The sequence below is a fragment of the Dipodomys merriami genome, unplaced genomic scaffold (genome assembly GCF_024711535.1).
Source record: "Dipodomys merriami isolate MVZ:Mamm:240054 unplaced genomic scaffold, mDipMer1.0.p SCAF_3, whole genome shotgun sequence".
NCBI lineage: Eukaryota > Metazoa > Chordata > Mammalia > Rodentia > Heteromyidae > Dipodomys > Dipodomys merriami.
This window is the reverse complement of record NW_027204492.1, coordinates 57,631,097-57,656,822: the sequence shown is the minus strand read 5'-3', so window position 1 is coordinate 57,656,822 and position 25,726 is coordinate 57,631,097. Positions and strand designations below refer to the sequence as shown.

General features: G+C 34.5%; 1 protein-coding gene across 1 annotated transcript in view; it reads left to right on the top strand.

Annotated features, from left to right (window-relative positions):
* LOC138839809 (uncharacterized) overlaps positions 1 to 25,726 on the top strand; it is a 351,218-nt gene that overhangs the window by 290,223 nt on the left and 35,269 nt on the right. Inside the window, exons 19-24 of the mRNA XM_070039343.1 lie at positions 1,055 to 1,100; positions 1,516 to 1,540; positions 4,209 to 4,279; positions 20,124 to 20,172; positions 21,637 to 21,860; positions 24,767 to 24,840. Coding sequence (XP_069895444.1) covers positions 1,055 to 1,100; positions 1,516 to 1,540; positions 4,209 to 4,279; positions 20,124 to 20,172; positions 21,637 to 21,860; positions 24,767 to 24,840 — 489 coding nt within the window. The remainder of the gene's footprint in view (positions 1 to 1,054; positions 1,101 to 1,515; positions 1,541 to 4,208; positions 4,280 to 20,123; positions 20,173 to 21,636; positions 21,861 to 24,766; positions 24,841 to 25,726) is intronic.

Here is a 25,726-nt window from a genome sequence, read left to right as displayed (position 1 = left end):
ACATATTCATAGTACTGTTACTAAAGAAGTGAATCTTTGCTGTTTACACATTTTGTCCAATATTAATTTTTAACAAATATTTTATCACTAGAGATTCTTGAATACTTTTCAATGCCATGTGACAAGTGGGATAATTTTTCTCTTTTAAGAAACTCACACACACACACACACACACACACACACACACACACACACACACACACACACACAGTAATATGTCAAAACACCAGGCTTTTCTCTCTCCATTTTGTTTCATCTATTTTTCTTTTTTTATTGTGAAAATACTGTACAGGGGGTTTACAATTACATGGGCAAGATCATGAGTATATTTCTTATCAAGCATTGTAGCCTCCTCCTTTGTTTCCCCTTCCCATCCTTTCCCATCCTCCCCCCCCAGCCCCTACCCAATCCTCCTCCACCCCCCACCAAAGTTGTAAAGTTCGTTTTTCCACATAATGACTTGTACATCTCATTGTTGCAATGAATCCACCTGTATCCCTATTTAAATGATTTGTTTTTTCCCTTCCCCTCCACAAATTTGTGCTAGTCTTGGAGCTTGAACTCAGGGCCTATGCACTGTTCCTGAGACATTTTTCTCAAAGCTAGTGATCTACCCCAAGATCCACAGCTCCACTACTGGCCTTTTGTGCTCAATTTGAGATAAGGCTCTCACAAACTTTCCTGTTCAGGCTGGCTTTGAACCATGATCCTCAGATCTCAGCCTCCTGAGTAGCTAAGATTACAGGAATGAGCCACTATGCTGACTTCTCCATTTCTTTTCTAATTTTTTCACAAGTCTGTGGCTCAGTTAAGGTTATACTACTCAGGTCTAATTTGGTGTGAAAGGCAGGCCCAGGATTGTTCCTAAGGTTTGATTTTATACATAACTACATAACAGTTTATTTCTATTAACACCTGAACTTTTGCAGGGAAGATAATAATGGGTGTTTGCCTTCTTGAAATCATGTTTTAAACTTATAACTGTTTTGTAAATTTGTTGATTTCTGGGTCATAGTTTCCTAAATTTTAAGACTTGCCTTTTTCTTTCCATTAGGTCTTCTGATAGCAATGAAGATGAAAGCAATTCTTCAATTTTGACGGTAAAATTTGTACAAATATTTCTGTAGTCACTTTTTTTCTACTACCATTACATTGAGACCACACTTCCACAATCATTCATTTAGATTCACTTTGTTCTAATTGGTGCATAATATTCATACAAAATTATAAAAGGTAATTGTGTACATTTACTGAAAGAAGTTTAGAAGGATGTACACTAAATTATTCACATTAGAAAAAGAAAGAATACAATATTCACCATTTATTACTTATACTTCTATTTTGTTTGAATATTTTTATAAATACTTTACCATGAGTTTATACTATTTTTATAATTTAAAAATCACTAAACAAAGGTAGCCTATAAATACAAGTACATGAAAATAGTTGGCTATCCTGGCATGTGTTTCATAAACACTTAAAATAACGTGGATTATACTTTTTCTTATTTTTAAGGAAGAAATGAATGCTACAAACAAATGCTAAATTCACAAAGCATGGCTGGATAAAGATAGATGGCTGAACTTACCCTATTTACCTTAACTCTCTCCTGCTGTAATTTCTATCATAGGAGAATCTGGGGTGTGCTTTTTACCTGCATGAAATAAAGAGTGGCAATGTGATTAAACAAACAAAAAATATAGCAGCAGAATTGTTGTCTGGCATGTAATGAACAGAGTTTGAGGAAAATATTACTTTTTCATCTCATTTCTTGCTATCATTTTGTGAAAATTTCTATTTTCCTTTTTCCTGTGAAGGACTTACACTTTTTGTTTTTATATTTGCACAGGACAGCAATTTTAATTTGCTATACTTAAACTAAAGATATCACTCATTACTTGTTCTCACTGAGCTAAAAACAATCCTACTAATAAAAGAAGACATGAATTTGATTAGGTAGTTTATATAGGCATGATTGCCATCAGAAACATTCCATCTAATTTCTACCCCCCCAAAGAATTTATTTCAAATGAAAATAATCCTGATGTTAACAAAAGAATGCACACAAGAATGTAGAGAACTTTATAAGAATGGGCATATCCTGCTTTCAATAAAACTCAAATACTGAATGACACCAACTCTTTAATTTAATTGAAAGTGACATTGCAGTACAAAAATTCTGAGTTAATGTTCTACCCAGAGGCACCATCTATAATGAGAGAATAGAATTGCATCCCTGTATTTCCCAATGCAGCTATGTCCAAAATCCAAATCAGTCTAGCTTATGTAGCAGAGTCTAAGTATTTGAGTGGACATATGTGTATAAGCAAAAGAGTGTGTAGAAACCTATGAAATCCCAATGCTAGATCCATAAAATGGTACTTCCATGCATGAATTTTCACTATTACAAGGGATAGATTGTGAAAGCCACTTAAAAATAAAAGAAAATTTTATTTATTCCATCCTGAATGTCCAACACAAAGACTCTGCATCAAATGAACTTCCTTTTATGTAACTAACATGCTATTAGCTCACAGAAACTTGCTCTTAATAATATATATTTTTCTAATTATATTAAGTGAAGTAAGCCAGGCCCAAAGAAACATAGGTCCCATGGTTTCCCTTATTTGTAATATCTAGTAGATGTATGAGTCAAGTGGAAAAGGTCAGATAATGTGATGTCAGGAAAATGAACCCTTAGATATGTATTTTAATGTTTTTTCTTTTATGAATGTGTTTCTAACGCATTTATAAGATTATCTCTTTGTTGCTTTGTATGTCCCTCCCCCACAGTATAACCCCTGCTTTCACTATATTTGATGTCAGTATAACTTGTGGAGGAGATGGGGAAAAACCAGTTGTTTAAGAATACAGGTGGACCTGTTGCAACAATGAGAAGTACAAGTTGTCATGTCCAAAACGAGCTTTACAACGTCGGTGCGGGGTGGGGGGGTGAGGGGGTAAGGAGGGGGGAAGGAGAAGGATTGGGATTGCGATTGGGGGGAAGGGGGGAGGCTGGGAAGGGATGTGAAGGGTAAACAAAGAAGGAGGCTGCAATGCTTGGTGAGAAATGTACGCATTATCCTGCCCATGTAATTGTAACTCCTCTGTACCGTATGTTCACAAATAAAATAAAATAAAATTTTAAAAAAATAATAATAATATATATTTTTCTAAAAGTAGTTACACGAAGCTCTGAATGGACTCATAGTCCTTGTTTTGATAGTGCATGCAAATGCTGATTTTTTAAACAAAGCATGTACAGATGGGTGTCATTATGAACATAACTAAATTCTTCAAAATGAATTATTCAGTTCTACAAATATATAACAAGAACCTGATAATTGTTTACATGTCTCATCATTGATGGAGGAGGCAAGGCTACCAGGAAAAGTAAGCTTGAAGAAATAATATATCAGAAAGTGAAGGAAGATCAGATGGAACCTAGGTAAAGGACATGGAGATGTGGGGAAGTGAATAGAGATGGAGCAATTAAAGTGGAGAAAATAACAAACACAAATAAATGCTCAGTAGCAGTTGTTAAGATGGTACATAAGACAGAACAGCCAGAAGCACTGGAGTACAGAAAGATATTCAAATCATCCTGTATTAAATGGCAACATCAAAAAATACTGGGATATGTCTCTGTTATTCCTTTTAAAATTTATTCTAAAAGCTATGGGAAACAAGGAGATAAGCAAGATGTGGCATGATCAGGCATGTGGCTAAAACAAACTTCTATTTAGGCTTCTTCCACGAAGATTAGCTAGAGATATTTTCTCTAATTTACATGAGTACAATCTTGAACATTATATACCAAAAGCACATAAAGATGATGAAAAGTACAGAGAAGAAGATAGACTATTACGGACAATGAGATATAAAGAGCAACATAATAGTAAAGACTAAAATTTTTTTGCCTTATATATCCTAGACTAGATGCTGGAGAAGACAACTACTCAGATACTTCAGCAGGTACTGACATATAAGTCCCAAGAAAGGCCACTCTCACAAGCTAAAAACTAAGAGAAAGAGTTTCATAGAAAAACAAGGAAATGTTGACAGTAATGGCTCTACTTTAATAAAGCAGAAACAAAATTGAGACTACAACCTCAAGTACTCCAGCAAAGCCCAAGTAAATGGAAAACCTAGATTGCCACCATTAGTTACTAGGTTGTAATAAAATATCCAAACTCCAATTCCCAAAGTTTCAGAGAAGCCAGGAGTTTTATCCTTGCCAGATGTCAATGCCCTCAAGTCATACCCCTTATCTAATGAAGTAATTACCCTCTACAGCATAATAAAAATATTTTTTCTTGGTGTTTCATAGGGCTTAAATTCAATGCCTGAGTGATGTCCCTAAATTTTTATGCTCATGGCTAGCACTCTACCAGCTTGAGCCACAGCTGAACTTCTGGTTTTCTCGTGGTTAATTGGAGATGACTGTAATGATCTTTCTTGCTCAGGCTGGATTTGAACCTCAATCCTCAGATCTCAGCCTCCTGAGTAGCTAGGATTACAGGCATGAGCCATCAGCTCCCAGCTGAAAAATATAAATCTAAATAATTTATGGGCTTTAGCCAAAATTTCAAGTAAATGAAAAATACGATGAACTAAATATTGATAAAAACAGAAACATCCATAAAAACATATAAAAGCAATTCAACAGAGAAAACAAAGCCTTTCAAAATATGGTGTTGCTGGGCTGGGAAGTTGGTTAAGTGGTAGACTGCTTGCCTTGCAAGCATGAGGCCCTGGCTTCAATTCCTCAGCACCACATAAACAGAAAAAGCCAAAAGTGGTGCTGTGGCTCAAGTGGTAGAGCGCTTGCCTTAAGCTGAAGAGCTGAGGGACAGCACTCAGGCCCAGAGTTCAGGCCCCATGACCTGCAAAAAAAAAAAAAGACACTGGATCAGTTGGATATCTGTAAACAAAAAAATATGCAGCTTGAGCTAAACCCAACCCTTACATTGAAATGTTTAATTTCAAATGGATGACACCTTTAAATTTAAAACACAAATCTATAAAAAAATTTTACTGAAAAGGATATCGTTAGTTTCCAGTGTCAGGATAAGATTTCTTAAAATCAAAAACATTAGCTATATAATGAATCATTAAGATTGTAAACTTTTGTTCTGTGAAGAGGATGAGAACTGTAGACACAGCCTGGAAGAAAAATTTAACTTTTTAAATGTAACTTTTTAATTATTAATCATAGTAATTTTATACTAAATAAAACCCTCTAAATCCATGTTTTACCTCTTAATATTAGATTCTTAACAGCACCTCTGCTTCATTAACATATAAAATGAAATATATAAACTGATAATTTGGACAACATTTCTTTCTTTCCATTCAGGTGCTTATACTAGTTGAATGATGCTTCATTCAAACTTTAAAAGTATCTTTTACATTTTAATAGAACCATTGGTGTTCTTTTTAACTCAGTGTGAATTAATTAAAGTTATTTTCATGTTGATGAGTTAACAAAATAAAATATTCAAACATTGTACCGAACTGAGGTTCGATGTTTGTATTGCTGATACGTTTGGGCTTAATCATACTACTTTGTTACTTCTGTTTGACTACTTGCCCATAATTTCACAATTGCATTTCATTTCAACTCACAATTTCATTTCATTTCATTTCACAATTTTATTTCTTTTCTTTCTTTCATATCCTTCAGTTGACTGCATTTTATTTGCTTTCCCCCTAACAATGGTTAGAAAGATATACTGACAGATGCTTTGTATTTTTCTAGTCATTATTTTTACATTTGAAGCAAACTTTTTAAATCTAACATATAGCTGCCATACCAGTGTTCTCAACCATAAAACATGCTTTTAGTTTTTTCCACTTTATTTCTTGTATTTTATTTGAATCACTGTAATTGTACTTCCAAGTTGCATCCAGAATTTTACATTATTTTAGCTAACTTTTAATGTATTATCTGACAATTATATGGTTTCAAAGCCATATTATCAAAAATTATTTTGTTTTATCTGTGTGACTTAATGTTTTCTTTAGTTTCTGGTTGTTTATTATACTTTGTAATGTCTAATATCTCCCGCTTTATTTCATTATTAATCTTTTTAGTGGAGTATGTGTAAGTAATTTCTTCAGAACATGCTATGGTTAATGAGTATTCTGTACTGTGTATGCCTAAATATTTCATTTTGCTCTTACATGAAAGACAACTTGGCCGGGTATAAAACTTTGAGTTTGAAATTATTTTCTGGAGAACTAGCAGAAACTAACCCTTTATTTCCTAGCTGACAGCAATTAGGCTAAAATATCTAACATTAATATTTTCATTCTTAAGAATAATCTTACTGTTTCCATTTTCGTTTTCTGGGAATTTTTGTTAATACTTAATCCAGTGTGTCTACGTCTTTTAACCCTTTTCCCATAGCTTTGTTCTTTGATAATATGTTTTGGAAGGGCCCATGATTTGAATTTTTACCTCACTAAATTGTCTGGTTGACAAATTTTGAGTTTAACTTTTTTAATTTCATGATCAAGTTTTACATGTTTTAAAGGACTATCTCATAGCAGACTAGACTCTGCTGGTCTGAGTTTAATGGGTACATGTCATTGAAAATTGCTCTGAAAGCTTTAAATAAATGGGTTTTGAACTTTCTTCCTTTTATCCTATAAATTCTTTCCTTTACGAGGTTACTTCTGGTGTTTAATATTGGTTTTTCTTGAATAATTGATTGTTCTTAGCAGTCTGTCTCCACTAATGTACTTGTTTATTTAAATGTTTAGACCAACATTAGCATACTGGTTACTCAGTTTAAGAATTATCTGTAGCCAGGTGCTGGTGGCTCATGCCTGTAATCCTAGCTACTCAGGAGGCTGAAATCTGAGGATCTCGGTTCAAAACCAGCCCAGGCAGGAAAGTCAGTGAGACTCTTATCTCCAATAAACTACTAGAAAACCAGAAGTGGCATTGTGGCTCAAGCGGTAAAGCGCTTGCCTTGAGCTGAAGAGCGCAAGGACAGCGCCCAAGCCCAGAGTTCAAGCCCCATGACCGACAAAAAAAAAAATAATAATCTGTATTGTTTGGCTAGCAGAACATAAGACATTCAGACTAGCAGATTTTTGTGGGCTCCTTCCATCTAATAACATTAAAATTCGGAACATTTCTGGGACATAAGCTTCATGTGCTTCATAAGGCATTTACAGCTTTTGGCACAAACAATTCAAGTTAAATGAAGGCTTGAATGGAAAGAAATTAGACTTAAAACATTCAAATATTCAGTATATTTAACATATTTCTTATACAATGCGTACCAATAAATACAATCAAAGTGACAAAGTATTTAATGTCCTTTATCATTGACAGCCATTTGATTTGTATTTTACAAATCCTTTTTGAAAAATATACTACATCCAATTCTCAGTAAAGAGCTTGTTCTTGACTCTAGTGAAAATAAAACCATACAAATTGGGATATGGATTGATTCTTTGAATTTTTATTTGCTTTCACTAGTCTTGATTTGTATTTCTTTCAAGATATGCAAGATTTTGTGCCTCCAAAAATAAAAAAAAATTATGGAAAGCTATACAGACTTCAACTTCAAACACAAAACAATTAAATGGAAGAACTCAGAACTGCAAAATGTTGTAGATATTACATAATTATATGTCATTGAAGATTTCTTTCATATTTCTGAAACTTGGTTTTTAGACCCCAGGTCCAAAGTCCAGGAGTCCCTATAAGGCCCAGTCTCCTTTCTCCGAGAGACATGGTGAAGGACTGAGAAAGGAAACTTTTTAAATGACAATCATAGCTACTTTCAAAGGTCCAGACATTGGCCTCAGATTAATTAGGGAGAATTGAGGGTAGGGACTGAGAAAGGTATGCATAGTTAAAATGGCCTAAGGCTTGGAGGCCCATGACTCTGACTACTGAGACCTGACAAGTGGTCTGCAACTCTTGAATATTCTCTTTATGATAAGAAGATAGCATTGCCTTTTTTACAAGATGCTTATAAGTGAATCCTGTTATTCTTGAAGCCCAAGGTGATTGTAAAATGAATGCAGCAGAGAATGGATCAAATAAAAGGGCACAGATAAAAAAGGAGAAAGGACAGGATGCTTAGATTTTAGTTGATTGACCGATCCAGAAGAAATCAGCTTTTGGTTGCCTCTTACATTCACACATGTCAGTATTTCAAAGTAGCCTTAGACCACAGAACTCACACTGATTATTTGTTTTTCTTTTTGTCTGTGTGGGGCTTGAACTCCGTCTGGGCACTGTCCCTGAGCCAATTTGTGCTCAAGGCTAGCACTCTACCACTTAAGCCACAGCTCCACTTCCAGTTTTTGAGTGGTTAATTGGAGTCTCATGGTGACTTTTCTGCCCAGCCTGGTTTTGAAATACGAGCCTCAGATTTCAGACTCCTGCATGGCTAGGATTACATGACTGAGCCACCTGTGCCCAGTGCCCAGGGATTATTTGTGTTTTTAAGTACAATTTCAATGTAAACATTGTTTACAGATATTCCCTATATTCTGGGCCATCTTAAATACCAATTTATGGAACTTGGGTAAGAAATTTGTCAAAAGACCTTAATATAACATAGTCTCCTCTATTGTGTCACCATGGGTTTAGAATCTAAGTGAAGCTATTTATCTTTATATATACTTAGGAAGTATCATACATATCCTTTCATTTATAGTTTTAAATAATCTGGTGATTTTTTATAGTTTGCAACAGAGAAATACCAAATTGGAAATTAAACATATATATATGGTAAAATGTCTACATATTTTCTCATTAATTTGATCTGTATCTACTGTCTAATAAATCAAGGCCTGCTAAATTTTTTATCAGCCAATCTAGGAACTACATAATGATAGAGATAAGAAAAAATATTCTAAATCCAACAATGTGACATGTTTTTCCCATGCTAGGTACAATTATAATAGATTTAAACATGACTGTTTGGGAACAAAAAAAAAAACTATGGGCTTGGAATGTCACTTAGTGGTAACTAGAGTGCTTGCCTAGCATGCATGAAGCCCTGGGTTCAATTTCTCAGTACCACATAAACAACAACAACAAAAGTCAGAAGTGTCGCTCTGGCTCAAGTGGTAGAGTACTATCTTTGAGCAAAAGAAGCTCAGGGACAGTGCCCAGGCCCTGAGTCCAAGCCCCAGGACTGTCAAAAACCAAAAAACTATGAACTTCTCCTTCCCCACACCCACAAATTTCTATTGTTTACCTGTCATCACAGGTAATGTCACTTGGTCTCCAAGATATGTACACTGAAGATGCAAGAAAATTTCTCTTCTGCAGTATAATTCCACCATTACTTAATGCCATATATGATCAGTTTTGTCTTGAATATAACCCAATTTCTATATCCTGCCATGACTAGGGCAGCTAAATATATAATATATGAACCATCCATTATTCTTCCACATTGGCCATCACAACCTATACTCAGATATTGTCTCTCAATTGTCTTTTATATTTTTAGTAAAATTGAATTATATCATGGAAGTAAAAATATTAGTTCATTTGCTGGAAATCTTTTCCAATACTTTGCTTAATTCCAAATATTTCTAGTCCTGCTTTTAGAGCATAAAGTTATTTCTGAAGAGAATATCACTCCTATTTAGTCATTTATTAGAGTTATTTTATGTTTTATCTTCTAGTGATTTGCATAGTTCCATTAAATTACTGATGATGACAGTTGGTGAACAAAACAGGAAAAATTGTTAGAGTTCTATGAGTTTAAATATTAGCTATTCGAGGATTTTTTAAACTTGCCTTGCTGCAAAATAACATCATCTTTATACTACAGGGACATTTGACTCATATTGCTAGATATTAAAGTAAATAACCTAGCTAATCTTCAAAAGAGAAGTAGACTATACTATCTGCTGTTAGTAATTGCATAACAGATCTTTAAGATTAGAAAGCAGTCCATTTAATACTGCTTAGAAATTTTGAATATTATGTTGGAAAATTCATAGGTGGGAATCTTTCCAGAGGATTAAAGGTTTTCAATACCAAACAGTAGCCAATGGGTTCTCTTGATTTGATAATGTTCTACGTAATGCAAATCATCTATCTTTCCAAAGGCTTCTTACAACCCAGTTAATTGAAGCCCAACTAATGGTTCATCACTTATCTACTTTCAAATGAGGATCTGAGGGCTCTGTCAAGCCAGTGTAATAGTGGCTCCATATCTGAGAGAAAACAACTTTCTCCTTGTGTAGCGATTCTGTAATGTGCACTCTATTAGGGCTTCTTCAAGTAACTATTGAATTTAGTTAAGGATTTGTCAACAATACTAGAGAGAAGATACATTTTAGAAAATATTGGAAATATATTTTTTTCTAAAAAATGGATCATTTTAGGTAATCTATTTCATTAAAACTATTCTTAATTCTTTTCTAAGAAAACAATTGCAATATCATTCTTTCTGATGGAGGCATAGAATTCCATTGTGTATATATAGCACATTTTCTTGATCCATTCATCTACTGAGGGGCATAGGGGGTTGGTTTTGGTTCCATATCTTAGCTATGGTAAATAATGCTGCAATAGACATAGTTGTGCTGGTAGCTTTAGTATGGTCTTGTTTGTGATCATTTGGGTAAATACCCAAAAGTGGGATTACTGGATCATAGGGGAGCTCTATGTGGAATCTTTTTGTTAGGAAATGGAAAGATTTGGAAAAAATTATATTAAGTGAAGTAATCCAGGCCCAAAGAAACATAGGTCCCATGGTTTCTCTTATTTGCAGTAACTAGTATATGTCTGAGACAAGCAAAAAAGGTCAGATAAGATGATGTTAGGGGAAATGTACCCCCAAGATAAGGACACAAGTAGTTTTTTTCTTTCTTGCCATTGTTTCTAACGTATTTATAAGGTGATTTTTTTTTTGTTGTTTTGTATGTCCCTCCCTCACAGTATAACCCCTGTTTTCACTGTAGTTGATGTTGGTATAATTTGGGGAGCTGAAGGGAAAAAAACAAATTGTTTAAATAGGGATACAGGTGGACCCATTGCAACAAGGAGATGTACAAGACACTATGTCAAAAACAACCTTTACAATTTAGGTGGGAGGGGAAGGCAGGGTGGGAGGATGTAGTTGTGGAGATGGGAGGGAAGGGATGGTAGGGGAAAAACAAAGGAGGAGGCTTGATAAGAAATGTACTCATTACCTTGCTCATGTAACTGTAACCCCTCTGTACACTATTTTCACAATAAAAAACTCATTAAAAAACCAATTGCAATGAGAGATGCTAAGGCTCATGTCAATATTTTTGTTTGTTACTTAGTATGATTTAGCTTAGAATGCATATTAACAGTATAGGTTCTGAAATACCTGCCTTAGAGGACTGAAGAAACAAAGATACCCAATGACAACAAGCAAAGGCTTTTTATTCATAACCATTAGTTGTGTTTGACAGAGAACCAAAGGTAGGCACAGGGCTGGAAATGTTTATAGCAAAAAAATGGAGGAGCATCAGGTATACCTTGATACTTGATTGTAAACATAAGGGAATTTGAAATAGAGCATACACTTTGCATTTGGCTTGAGAATCATAGTTGGCTTTCTCTGGTTAGTGTTGAGTAATAGACAAAAATTAGGAAAACTGGCAGTTACAACCAAGCCCTGATTATTCTGTGGCAATTGCTGAACTGCTGCAGAGGTTATGATTTGAATTACTGTACTGGTTAATTAGAGGCTGTTAATGTCCATTAACGTGTTTAGTCTCTCAGCATTCCAAAGTAAAAAAGACATACTCCTGATATTTAATTTACACCTCTTTCCTTGGGTTTGAGATTTTGGTTTTCAAGGAAATGCAAACATAATTGGCAAACATTAAACCCGTTTTTTTAATGTATGGCAAACATATCAAGTCTTTTACTGAGATCACATTTTAATGAGAGCAAGAATATTTTACAGTGACTTAAAAAGGATATGAAGGTGATAGATCAATTATTCTTCTTGTATTTTCTTTATGCTTTCCTATAGTAAATTCAAAGTTCAGATCTTAGAGTAAAATAGTTTTCTTTTCTTTTTTTTTCTTTTTTTTTTCGGTCATGGGGCTTGATCTCTGGGCCTAAGCACTGTCCCTGAGCTCTTCAGCTCAAGGCTAGAACTCTACCTCTTAAGCCACAGTGACACTTCCAGTTTTCTGGTGGTTAATTGGAGATCAGAGTCTCATGGACTTTCCTCCCTGGGCTGGCTTCAAACTGTGATCCTCTTTGACAGATTTTGAATTGATATTAACATAGTATACAAAGTGGAAATCTGGTTTTAGTCTTCTACATGTGCATATCCAGTTTTCCCCCAAAATTTGTTGAAGAGGCTCTATTTTCTCCAGTGTATATTTTGGACAGATTTGTCAAAAATCAAATGGCTGTAGAAATGTGGATTTATTTCTGGGTCTTCTATTCTGTCCTATTGGTTTTGTGCTGGTACAATACCTTTGTACTATGGCCTTGTAGTATAGTTAAAAGTCCAGTATTGCAATAGCTCCAACTTGCTCATTTTTGCTTAGAATTGTTTTGGCTATTCAAACTCTTAGGCTTCCAAATGAAATGAAAGACAGATTTTTCAATATTTGTCAAGAAAATGATTGACATTTTGATGAGGATTGAATTGAAACCTTGACACTCCTTTCAATAATAGTCATTTTCAAAATAATGATTCTGCTGATTCATGAGAAAATAGAACAATGAAACCTGTTGAAATTGTTTTAAAGAAGTAAAGCATGAGAAAGAGTATGATTGAGGTAGTGAGTTTTAATCAAGATAAATCATAAGCATAAATAAAAATGTCACAGTGAAACATTTTTATTTATTTATTTCTTATTATTAAGTTTCTTATTGTGAAAATACCGTACAGAGGGGTTACAATTACACGAGCAAGGTAATGAGTACATTTCTTATCAAGCACTGTTGCTCCCTCCTTTGTTTCCCCTTTCTATCCCTGCCCTCCCATCTCCCTTCCCCTCCCTCCCCCCGCCTCGTCACAGTTGTAAAGTTCATTTTTCAACATAACGTCTTGTACATTTCATTGTTGCAATGGGTCCACATGTGTCCCTATTTAAACAATTTGTTTTTTCTTCTTATAAAATAATCTATGCTAGTAAACGTGTTTTAAAGTTTTCTTTTAGGTTCTATCTGAATTTTCTATAATTTTTCAGCTTTCTTAATATTTTCAAATAAGTTAACATTTAATCTTCAAGAAAGGTTGCCCACATAACATCTCAAATAGGCTTAACTAAATGGAGACTTTAGGTGCTGTTGTAATTCTTAACAAGTTTTCAGGTAGTGATTTTAACCAGAGTCCAGGTGTTTCTTTACATGGCTTACCTACTGTAGATTTGAGTTATAAATTTGTCTTTTTAATTTTACTAAAGGTTTGGTAATACTAAGGAGTATGTTCCAAGGCTTTATAAATTTCTGGAGTTATCTGTAAAACAAAAGGTGGATGAGAGATTGAGAGGGAAATTGAAGTTCAATATATTGACATACATGAAAGACCAATTATGAAACCAATAGCTCGATACGGTGTATATGTCTGTCATCCAAGCTATAACAGAAAGGCTAATGCAGACCCATCACAGTCCAGATGTGAGATCATGCAAAAAAGTGAGACCCTATTGTTAGGTTTTTAAAAAGTGGTAGCCGAGTAAGAACAGCACCAGCACGCACGTGGTATTCAGATAAGGGGTAGGTTTATTCAGTAGACCTGCTTGGACCAGGCAAGGGTGGCACTCCACGTGGCTGGGAAAGGCCTGGGAAAGAGAGAGAGCTGGGAAGAGAGGAAAGAGAGAGAAAAGAGCAGAGAGAGGGGTAAGAACAGTAGCACTCACATGGTATTCAGGTAAGGGGTTGGTTTATTCAGTAGACCTGCTGGGACCAGGCAAGGTTGGCACTCCACGTGGCTGGGAAAGAGAGAGAGCAAGAGAGCAAGAAAAGAGCAGCAAGAGCTAGAAATGAACAGAGAGAGAAAAGGGGCAGCAAGAGAGCAAGAGAGCGTCTGGGCCTGGGCTAGGCCTTATGTAGGGTATGGGCGGGGAAAGGTGTGGCCACATCAAATTCAGATGTGACCTCTTCCAGGTGTCCCAGTTGCCTAGGTAACGCAGGTACTGGGTGGAGACTTTGCTGCGAGGAGGGTGGAGTCTGCTCGCCATCCAGGAGCGGACCTTAAACCTATCTCAAAATAAAAAAGGGTTAGAGATATTACTCAGTGGAAGAGCATTTACCAAGTAAGTACAAGGCCCTGAATTCAAATCTTATTTTCTGCCCACCCCAAATCAGGTAATTGTCATTCTGCAAAGATATTGGCAACAGAATCCTTGGAATTATTTTTAAGCAAGTTTTAGCTACTTCTTGGCCTCTTGTCCTTGCATATTGGGAAGGTGTTTATGCATCCTGAAAACATTTTGATATATACGACTAAGTATTTATATCAGTGATGTTTAGAGAGTTGAGTAGAATCTACTTGCCAATCATCACCTGGAAAAGTTAGTCTTCCCTGAATCTATTTTGAGAGAAGACATGGTTTTATTTTGTCTCCATAGTAATAGGACAGGTTCTGGACACCTCTTGAATAGTGATGGAGACTGCTTTTCTTTCTTTTTTAAAAATAACTTTTTTATTGTAAAAATACTGTACAGAGGGGTTACAGTTACATGAGCAAGGTAATGAGTACATTTCCTATCAAGAAGGGGAAAAAACAAAGGAGGAGGTAACAATGATTTTCTTTCTAACAACTAAATCAGTATTGTGTTTCTCAGCCTAAGTGGCAGGAATCAATGATGCTTTTTACAATTTTTCATTGATCTGCCTGAAATATTATCTGTGATCTTCTTCTTTAATCCACCATCTACATTTTTCTAAATTTATAACCTCTTTTGGGTCCCCACTCTATTTCTAAATAGTAAAGTTTTCACAGTTGTTTAAGGATACAGGTGGACCTGTTGCAACAATGAGAAGTACAAGTTGTCATGTCCAAAACGAGATTTACAACGTCGGTGGGGCGGGGGGGGGGGGGGGGGGGGGGGGGGGGGGGAAGGAATAGGATTGGGATGGGGGAGGGGGGAGGCTGGGAAGGGATGTGAAGGGTAAACAAAGGAGGAGGCTGCAATGCTTGGTAAGAAATGTATGCATTATCCTGCCCATGTAATTGTAACTCCTCTGTACAGTATGTTCACAAATAAAATAAAATAAAATTAAAAAAAATAAATAAATAGTAAAGGTTTCAGGCAATTTGGGCATGGTTAGGATTAAAGCTATTTCTGTACAACTTGCTAATGCACCATTTATAGCATTTGAGTAAACAAAAGCATCCCATAAACAGGGTTGATTAGAAATCTTGAATATTGATGGCTTTTCTGGTGCCTAACAGCTACTTGGGAAGGTTCCAGACATTCTAAACAAAGATTGGATCTCAGGCCCAGGTTTTATAGAGAAATTCTCAGAGTCAGTACGCCTCTTTCCAAATGTCTGAATGAGCATGTAAAACAAAACAAATAAATGAATAAATAAATAAAAGAATATCTGGAGTCAGTATGGATAATTAAGTCTCTTGTGTTTACAAGTGTGTTTACAAGTGTGATGGTTGAATCAGAATAATCTATTCAGCCTTCTGTGCTGAGGTGTAACAAGGGAAAGGCTTAGCTTCTATTATAGTGCATTGATTTACAATTGCATATCCTGCTAGGTTTTTTTTTCTTTTATAAAACTGCTTCCATCTGTAAACCATTTTTCATCCAGATTCTCTAATGGCTGATCTTTTAGATCTGGCCTGCTAGAGTAAAACTGATCAATAGTTACTATATAAGAATGTGTTCATTCTTTACCTGACTTTGGTAGGAGGGTAATAGGATTTAAGCATTAAAAGACTTAAAGATAATTTAAGGGAGTATAGTGCTTGGTATTACTTAGCTTTCCTCCAATTAGTCATTAATGACCTTTAATCTTTAATAAGCCTTTAATGGGGGGGAGGGGTTCTGGAAATCCTCCAATGGATTTCCAAAGGTTAATTTAGTTAGTTGCTTTTTATACTAAGTGTACAGTACCTATAGTCCACAGGCAGCTTGATATTCATATGAAACTGTCCAATTATTTAGAAAAAGAAGGAACAGACCATCCCTTACCTTTCTTCTACATATAAAGTGAAAGGCTTGTCTATGTGTAAATAAAAGGATAGTGCTAACTTTAAAAGCTCCTTTCCTTTACTGAAAGATTATTATAGGGCACTCTGTTTTAAATGTTCATTCTTAGAGTGTTGTATAGCTTCACAGAGAGGCTTTTCTAGTAGATCAAACTGGAGTATCTATAAGCTGCAAAATGCTGCTATTCCTTCAATACTAGGTTTTATCAGGATCTAGCTTTGTATGACTATAAGTGAACAAATCACCCATATAATTGTATTAAGGCTCCCAAGGGGTGTTAATATTCATAACTCTTAGAGCATCACATACACAAATATGTGGGGGCTCCCTCTAAAGACTTGAAGCAATTTAATTGTATTGGATTGTTTCCAAATTGTTTGGATTTTATTCAAAGAAAAAAACAGAAAATATTATTTTGGATCAAAAGAAATGCAAAAGAAAGCATTCTTTAATTTGAGAATATTGTAACAAGGAATATTTCAGGAATCTGAGCCAATATGCTGTAAGCATTAAGAACTATGCGGTATATTAGCACCATGGCTTCACTTATGTCTGTTGTCTTACACAAATCTTACACAGGAAGCATAGCTGAATTGCTAGGGCATTGGAATGATAGAAATACTCCAAATTTAACAAATTTAGCAATTGAAGTTTACATTCCGTGTCTAGCTTTAGCCTTAATAGTATATTGTTACTTTGGATGAAAATGACAAGAATTAAGTGAATAACAGGCTGAGCATTTACTGCTTTTGCCAGGCATTTCTACATCCCAGATCTGGGGATTTACTGTTGATAATATCTCCTTTCTTTAGGTAGAGGTCTATTAAGGCTTTCAGGAATAGCACAGAGCTGCAAATATTAAGATACATTGTGGCTTCTAAACTAGCCAAACTATCCCTGTACATGACAACAGAGATGGGAATTCTGGTGAAATAAGGGACCTGAAAGAGAAATATAATTTTCCTGTTTGCATGTCAAGAGAATAAATCTTTGATCCTTAGCACTCTGCCAATACCAACTACTATATACTTCATTTTAGAAAGAGGTCTAGAGAAACTAGGCAAGGCAGAGGATCGAGTTCCAGTATGTAAAAAGAAATTATCAGTTTTGCCACTTTGAGGCACCTCATAAGACATTGAAAGTTCAGTGGATGAAGCTCACTGGGAGGGAGGTCTTGGGTGTCTTCAATCATGTAGAATGCAATTTCTGCAACAGAATCCCTGGCCTCTTCATGGAGAGAGGGACAGTCCCTACTCCAGTGGTTTTCCTCAGGGCAGAGACAGCATATCTCTGGTTTTCATGGCCCTTTCCTGGGGAAGTCAGATTTCCAGTGAACTGGCTTCACAAATCCATAACATTTCCTCTTTGGGTTAACAAATTCTACATGTTTTCGTGAATTCCCATGGGATTTTCCTTGAAGGAGTATGCCCTATGAAGAAATTTTCCTTACCTAATGAGGCCCATCTTTGACCTTGTTTTTCTGCAAACAATCGAGACTGTTTTTCTGTCTCTAACTGAAGTCTCTTTTATATGTTGCTGCTCTTTTATTATATTCTGGCTGTTTTAAACCTTGAAAACCCCTATTTACTACTTTTCTCAGTGGGGTTTGAGGACTTATATCGTGTTTTTAAAAATAATTTTCTATGGCTATCTGGTGCAAATAACTGATAAAAGACATTGATTTGTGCTTGTCCTTCCAGTTAATCAGGGTTGACATTACTATATCTTATTCAGGTCACTGTTAATGAGAATAAAAAAAATAACTAGGTGAGGATATTTGGCCTTCCTCTGGATAAATTCCTTTAATGTTTGATAGTTAGAATTGTGCATTGACTTTTTAAAAGGGTTTCTTCAATCAAGCAAGCAATCATACAATGTTTTATGTCTACGTGTTCATTCTCAATCCAACAATTCAAACATTAATATAAGGTTTGTTTCTCAGGTCCACAGTTCAGCCTCTTGTCTCTTTCCTCTCCTCAACAATCTATACATAAGGAGTATATTCCTTAGTTCAGACAAACAAAGATGTCTTCAGATATTAGAAAATACAGCCTCACCTATGCCATGCACACACAAGTGAAAATCATTAGACTAGAAATTCTATGTAAAAGAAAAAAAAATCCAGTGGCTCTGAGGATTATGGTTCAAAGCTAGCCCGGGCAAGAATGTCCGTGAGATTCTTATCTCCAATAAACCACTAGAAAACCAGAAGTGGCATTGTGGCTCAAGCAGTAGAGTGCTCACCTTGAGCTGAAGAGTGCAGGGACAACACCCAAGCCCAGAGTTCAAGCCCCATGACTGACAAAAAGCAAAAGAAAAGAAAAAAGAAAATCCAAGTGGAAAAAACACTATTTTATTAATAAGGTCCTAATACAATTCCAGCTTCATATCTCTATTCTTACTTTTAGCAATGGCTGGAGTATTTGACAAAGGACAGGAGACCTGAATAAGGCCTTATTCCTGGGGTGTGTTTACTGCCCCAGAAACAGAGGACACAGAGGGAAAGGTTTAGGGTGTCTTTCAGTACCAATCTCATAGAAAGAGAACTTAAGGAAAAGGAAGCATAACATCTACTTTAAATAATGTCCATTAATGAAACAGTAACGTTTATTTAAGAACACCTAAACTATGAAAAGCTCATAGAGGCCAGGTGCCAATGGCTCACACCTGTAATCCTAGCTACTCAGGACACTGAGATCTGAGGATCACAGTTCAATGCTAGCCCTGGTAGGAAAGTCTGTGAGACTCTTATTTCCAATTTACCACCAATAAAAACCTGGAAATGGTGCTGTGGCTCAAGTGGTAGAGCACTAGCCTTGAGCTGAAGAGTTCAGGGACAGTGCCCTACCACACAACCGACAAAAAGAAAAAAAGAAAAGAAAAGAAAAAGAAAAGCTCATAGAACTCCTTAGTAGAAAATAATGCTGATTATCTAAAACCAGTTGTATGTGGAAAGAAACATTGCCTCTTGAGTAACTAAAAATATTACTGTAGCTTTTCCAATTTAGATTAAAATCCAATATATTAAGGATACACATGATACATAAAAGGACAGTATGAAGATGACCACAAGAAGCAGCAGTGGATATTGTACTTTCTATTGAAAGAACAAACAGTGAATATTATTCACTGATGTGCCGTGCCAGAATTTTAGGTTTTATTGCTGGTAATTTTATTATTTTGCCATCATTAAAAGTTACAAGCAGGATGTGTTGTACACAACTATAATCCCAGCACTCAGGAGGCATAGGCAAAAAGCCATCAAATTTGAGGCCAGCTTGGTGTTTCAAAAAAAAAACTTCAAAATAAAATAAAATAAAATAAAATAAATGTAGGAGATAACCTTGAAATTATCCTACAGGAAAAATTCAAAAGATTATTATTGACTCAAGAAAAAATAGAAATTAGAATATCAATTACAATAGAATAGAAACATTGTTGCTAAAACTACCTCTTAGAAAGGAAGCTGACACAAGTTATGAATTTTATTTCTCACCTTTTAGTAGATTGATTTTATATCATATAAAACTTTTGCACTACCATGACTGCTTTTAAGACAAAACATTTATCAGCTTATCATGAATACAAATTTTAATTGTGAGATATATGCTAATTCCAATAACTTATAAAAAGAATAACAGCATGCCTTAGTAGGGCTTAATTTAGTAATTCAAGGAGATTTAATGGTACAAGGACTATTATTCTAACTCATTAAGGTTAAAAAAGAAAATCCATATTTTAGTAACTTTATATATTTAGGAAATTATTTGACCCATTTACTGTCAAGTCTTGATTCCAATGAAAACTCGTGCTGTTTTTGTTTTGTTTTTACTATTTATAAATTCTATCGTATTAAATGAAGTGAATGTGTTATCATTGCCAGGTCTAATGAAGATAGAAAATGATTACTATAAGTACTCAACCTAATGGATTAGTTAATTTACATGTCCTTTTCTTTGTAGGCTTTTGTAAATTTTTTCATGAAGGCAAAAGCCCAAAACTGGCTCGATTGTAAGTTTTTGCTTGTTAGCTTTGTTCCCTTCTGTCCTTATAAATGCATTTCTCTTAACTTTTGCTTATATTGAGAGCTAAAGCATAATATTAACATTTGAATCACTATCTCAGAGATATTATAGAAGCATTTAATGAAGAATCACATGAGTAGATACTTATATGTTCATGTTCTATGAAAATATCCTGAAAGCAATAATCAAAAGGAATGTTCACATCTCAGGTCTAAGAATTGGACATGACGCAAACTTCTGTTAACTGTGTATATTTTCTTTTTGTCAGTCTTTCTTTAATCTACCATGGCTTCTTGATGTAATTTTACTAAGATTAAGGTTGAACACTTTAAAATTATATAATAAATTACTGGAGACTGTATGACAGCCACCAATGAGTAAGTGAAATTTTGTTCCAAAATAGAAATAAAAAACTATAAAATACACAAAAATAAACAATATAAAATTTCTAAAACATATACAGTAGCTTTTAGAAAAATGATAACTCAGATGGCCATGTTGATGGCTCAAAACACTCATCATGGTAAATACAACAATGCTCAAATTAACTGTAGACATAATGGTATTTCAATCAAAATTTTAATAACAGTTGTTTGGAAACTGACCTTAATTCTAAGAGTTCATAGAGGAAAAATGTGTTTGAGAAAAACTTAGAAAAAGAATCTAAGATTTCTTGCCAATGCATCCTGAAAATATTCTGAAAGTATAATGCTCTATTGTAGTAGCAAAAATAAAAATGTATGAGCATTTTAATGAAACAAATTTAAAAATTCATAGACTAAATTATAAAATAAACCAGAACATAAGATAATATTTCAAACCAATGGGAAAGGTAGATTATTCAATAGAATCTGGAGCAACTGGCAAAATGTTTGTAAAGAAAAAATACACCTAACTCACTATATTATATAATATACAAAGTAATTCTATATGTATTATTGCTTAAAAGCATGACCGTGAAAGAAGAAAAAGAAATTATTCATGTATATGATTAAGCAATAGAAAATTGTGCACATTAAAATGCCATAAATACAAGTCAAAAGCAAGATAATGGACACAATACTTGAAATATGTATAACAGACAAAAGGTAGATATCCTTAATATGTCCACAGTAAGGTAAAAATTAATAGACCAAGTGAGAGAAAAAAACAAATTACTAAGGACCGCTAATTAAACAAGAAATATAAATGGAGTGCTATTGATCAGATGTATTGTACTCATAAACTAACCTGTTGAATTGAAGCCCCTTTGTACAACTACTTAAAGATAATAAAATATAAAACAAATGGCCATAAATAAAATCAAATATTGCCATTTGTAGTGAGAAGGAAAATTTAGTCTAATATTAATGGGTTATTGGATTATTCTAAACTTATAAAAATGTTATGATTTAATATCTATATTCTTATGCTCTCTAAATTAACATTTTATTCCTGTTTGTTTTTGCAGTGTCATGGTTTAGAAGGGTCTTGCCCTCATTTTTCTCTGAGGAAGACCGGTATTTTTGGTCTAGAAATCGATTTTGTGCAATAGCCTGTACTGAACTGGGCCACGGGAAATGCGAGGGATGGCTTTGGAAAAAGAGAGAATCTAGAGGAATCTCCCTTTTTAGTTGGAAAAAATACTGGTTTATTTTGAAACACTCAACTCTCTTCTGGTTCTCACACCTGAATGTAAGTGCATCAAGAAGGAAAGAAAGTATATCTCTGAGAGAGAATAGTCTTTAATCTGTATTGGTAATGGGGATGTGAATTTCTGGCAAATAAAAGGAAGCTCCTAACATCTAATGTTAGGAAATAGTTCACTGATGTCATTTCTTGCTAAAAAATATAATATCTATGAGAAATATTGTAATTAATGGTTTTGATACTAAAAAATACCTGGATTTAATCCTGACTCTTTTACTTATTAGCTTCAAGAAATTTGGCAAGTTGCTTAATTTCTCTGAGACTCATTTTCTTTATTTTCTCAAAGCAAGTAATAATACTTGCCAAATATTTACATCCCTCTTTTTCTTATATGTTGCTCTTCTCTCTCCCAACCAAATCCATCTCATAGACTTTTAAATGTTTTGAAATATTTCCTTTAATAAAGAACTGAGACGACTTACATGCCTTTCATTGATTTTGAAAACAAATTCAAAACAATTTTTTAAAATTGTTTTGTAGGGACGCAGTGACTGGGCTGTGTACAAAAGTCACATACATTTATATCTAGACCCAAAAGTTCTCTTGTAAGATTCAGAATTATCAATTCCACTTGATCTCTCAACTGAAATGTCTCGAGTACCCCTATTCAACATGTACCAAACATAATTAGTGATCTTGACATCTTCAAAATGCTGCTTCTTGGGCTGGGAAGGTGGCTCAGTGGTAGAGTGCTTGTCTTGCATGCATGAGGCCCTGGGTTCAATTCCTCAGCAGCACATAAGCAGAAAAAGCCAGAAGTGGTGCTATGGCTCAAGTGGTAGAGCTGAAGAGCTGAGAGACAGAGCCCAGGCCCAGAGTTCAGGCCCCACGACAGACAAAAAATACAATGCTGTTTCTTTCCTATAACTTTCTGCTATAGAGTAATCCTCTAGCCTTCTACTACTCTTTCACGTTCTATAATTATCCATATCTATGCTAACAAACATTATCTTCTAAATATCTATCAAATTTTTCAATTTTTCTCCATTGCCACTGCCTAGTCCAAGAAAACATCACCTGTAATCTAAATAAGTTTGATAGACCTACCTTGCTGCTCACATTCACTTTGGACTCTCACTGATTTGCTTTACCGCTCACATCAAAGGTTATCTTTCTAAATGCAAGTTTGATCATATCCTTACTACCCTAACTCATCCCACTTTCCTATCAGAACTATCAGACCTTGTATATATTCCGTACCTCTATAGTCACATCTTATATGGATTTTACATTCCAGCTACGTTGGCTTTCTTTTATTTTCTCTAATATGCTATGCTCCATCCATCCATCCATCCACAGGACCTTTGTATATGCTCTTCTTTCTTCCTGTAATACTCCATGAGTCTGCTGCTTGATTAACTCCCCATCTTCTTTTGGCTTTCACACATCACTTCTTTAGAAAATCTTCTGTGATCCCCCTCCACCAGCTCAATTAATTCTTCTATTACTCCTTCACAGCATTTAACAAACTGGTCATTTTGCTCTTAAGTTTATGACTTTTATATTAATATCTGTCTCCTCATGGATCATAAACTTCTACAAATAATACCTTTGCCTCCCACTTCTGTCACCCTTACCACTTCCTACATGTGACACAATGAATTTGCTCAATGGATATTATCTGAATTAATAATAATAGCTGTAATAAATAATGTGTCTAAAATATTTGTACACAGTATGTCATAAAAGCCTGCAATTAGTTACTTCCCATCAAATCGTTTATTTTCTCTTTTCTCTTTACTACAATAATGTGAAAATGCTCCATTTGAAGTATAGAAAATGTTCCACTTCAAAGGTGAAAGTTTTCAAAGAGCAATTATGAAATACTGTTTACAAACCTTACAAAATGACTATCATGCATGATATCCCTGTCCAAATGAAACAAAAAATAGTAAATTCTCTCAACCATATTTCCAGTCCATTGTAAAAATATTCCTACAATTAATTAGCTGAACCACAGTTCCAGTTTTTGTTTTAATGAATATACTTCATAAAATTTTTCCAGGTGATTCTTGATTAGGTTGTTAATAAATTTGTAAGATTTTGATTTTTGAAAAACACCAGTGATTACTAGGTTTATATTTCCTCATAAATTGAATACTTCTATAGAATCCCCTAAAAATCAAAATGCATGTTACAAACAATACAGCCTATCAATAATATGTTCCCCTTTTTATCCTTGAAGAAATTGTGACTCAGAAAGAGCAAGTGACTTGGTAAGCATGGGCAGAATTACGATGACCAGACATTATTAAGTTCTGCAAATATATTGGAAGATGTCCAACCTTGTGTCATCTCATTACAATTTCTTAGAAATCTGATGGGTTGCTTGTAATACCAGAAAGGGAGAGGAAAAGGTAAGATAAGAAAGACAAGAAGAGCAAAAGACTGTACTCTAAATACTACTTTCTAATGTCCATATGCTAAATGATGTCATGCTTAGCAGTTTCCTTATTAGATATTTTAAAGAGCTTTAAAACTGCAAGTTACTCATATATGCGATCAGCATTGTTTTGTAGATAACTTGAGGTTTAGAAATATGTTAAATGTTGCTCTAACTGCTATCTTTGCTGGCTGTTGTTAGTGTATCATTTGTCTGCTTTGAATGCTCTAATGATGTTGAAAGCTTTTTGCGTATTTTAAAGCAACTCTGTATAATCATTAACATAAGAGTTTGTTGTTGCTATTGCTGATTTAATAAATGCACGGTTCATTTGCTTTGCAGAAAGCTATTTTGAGTGCATGCTAAGCAACCTGCATTCTTTAATAAACAGTCTAGAAAAGTGTTGTTCATTACAACCCTGGTGACCTGGTTCCTGGCTCTTCATTGGAAGGTCTTACTCCTTTGTTATGTTTCTTACATTCTTATTTCCTTTCTACATTTTTTGTAGGACACCAAGGCTGATGGTTTTATATATCTTCCTGAATTCCGAATTGACTTAGCTCCACACTGCAGAAGAAACCAGTAAGTAATAATAGATACTTAAATTAAAAGTCCAGGTCCGCATTGTACAATGAAAATATAATGCTGGATCTGTTTAGAATTTTAACTTTGCTACTCCTTGTCCTTCAGACTACTCATGTTCCAAAATTATGCTCCGATGGAATTTATAAATTAATAGATTAACACAATAGTTCCAGTATTTTCCAATTTTATACAATTTTAGCTCATTTTTCACCATTACTTTTTCTGTAATATATTTTTCTTATGGAGGAAAATTATAATATGGTTTTTTCCTCCAGTCTTTATGTAACTTACTATATTACAATCATGTACTACTTCACAACATTCAAGTGATACATTCTTATAAGCAAATTCCCAATTAAACAATATGTTCATACAATCATTTGCAAGCCCAGAAGATTGTTTTTTCCTTTTGTTTTGACATCATATAGCCAAATTAGCTCTGTGTCCGCCAAAGAGTTACAGGCAATCCGATAATAGTCCAAAAAGAAGTATACTGCAATCTCTTTCTGATCTGGCAACAGATACTGGATATTCTACGTGTTCTAGAAGATATTGGATGAATTAGATTAGTTGTTCTTCCAGATTTTGAAGAAAATGTCATTATAAAGACTTAGAACAAAACCTACCACCAGTATAAGTGTCAGAAAAAAAACTGGTTGTCCACTTTGGTTATTATATAGATTTTTATGGTACGATATGTGCCTTTAACTTACATTAAAAGAGATCAAATGACACTTTACAATGTCTAAGGTAGAGAAATAAATCCAAAGAGATAAAAATGGATTATATTGAGAGTTTGAATAAATTAGTGTTCTCTAGTTAGTGGTAAGAAGAGTGATGTAATTATTTAAATGTAGTGGTTTAAATTGTATGAAAACATAAT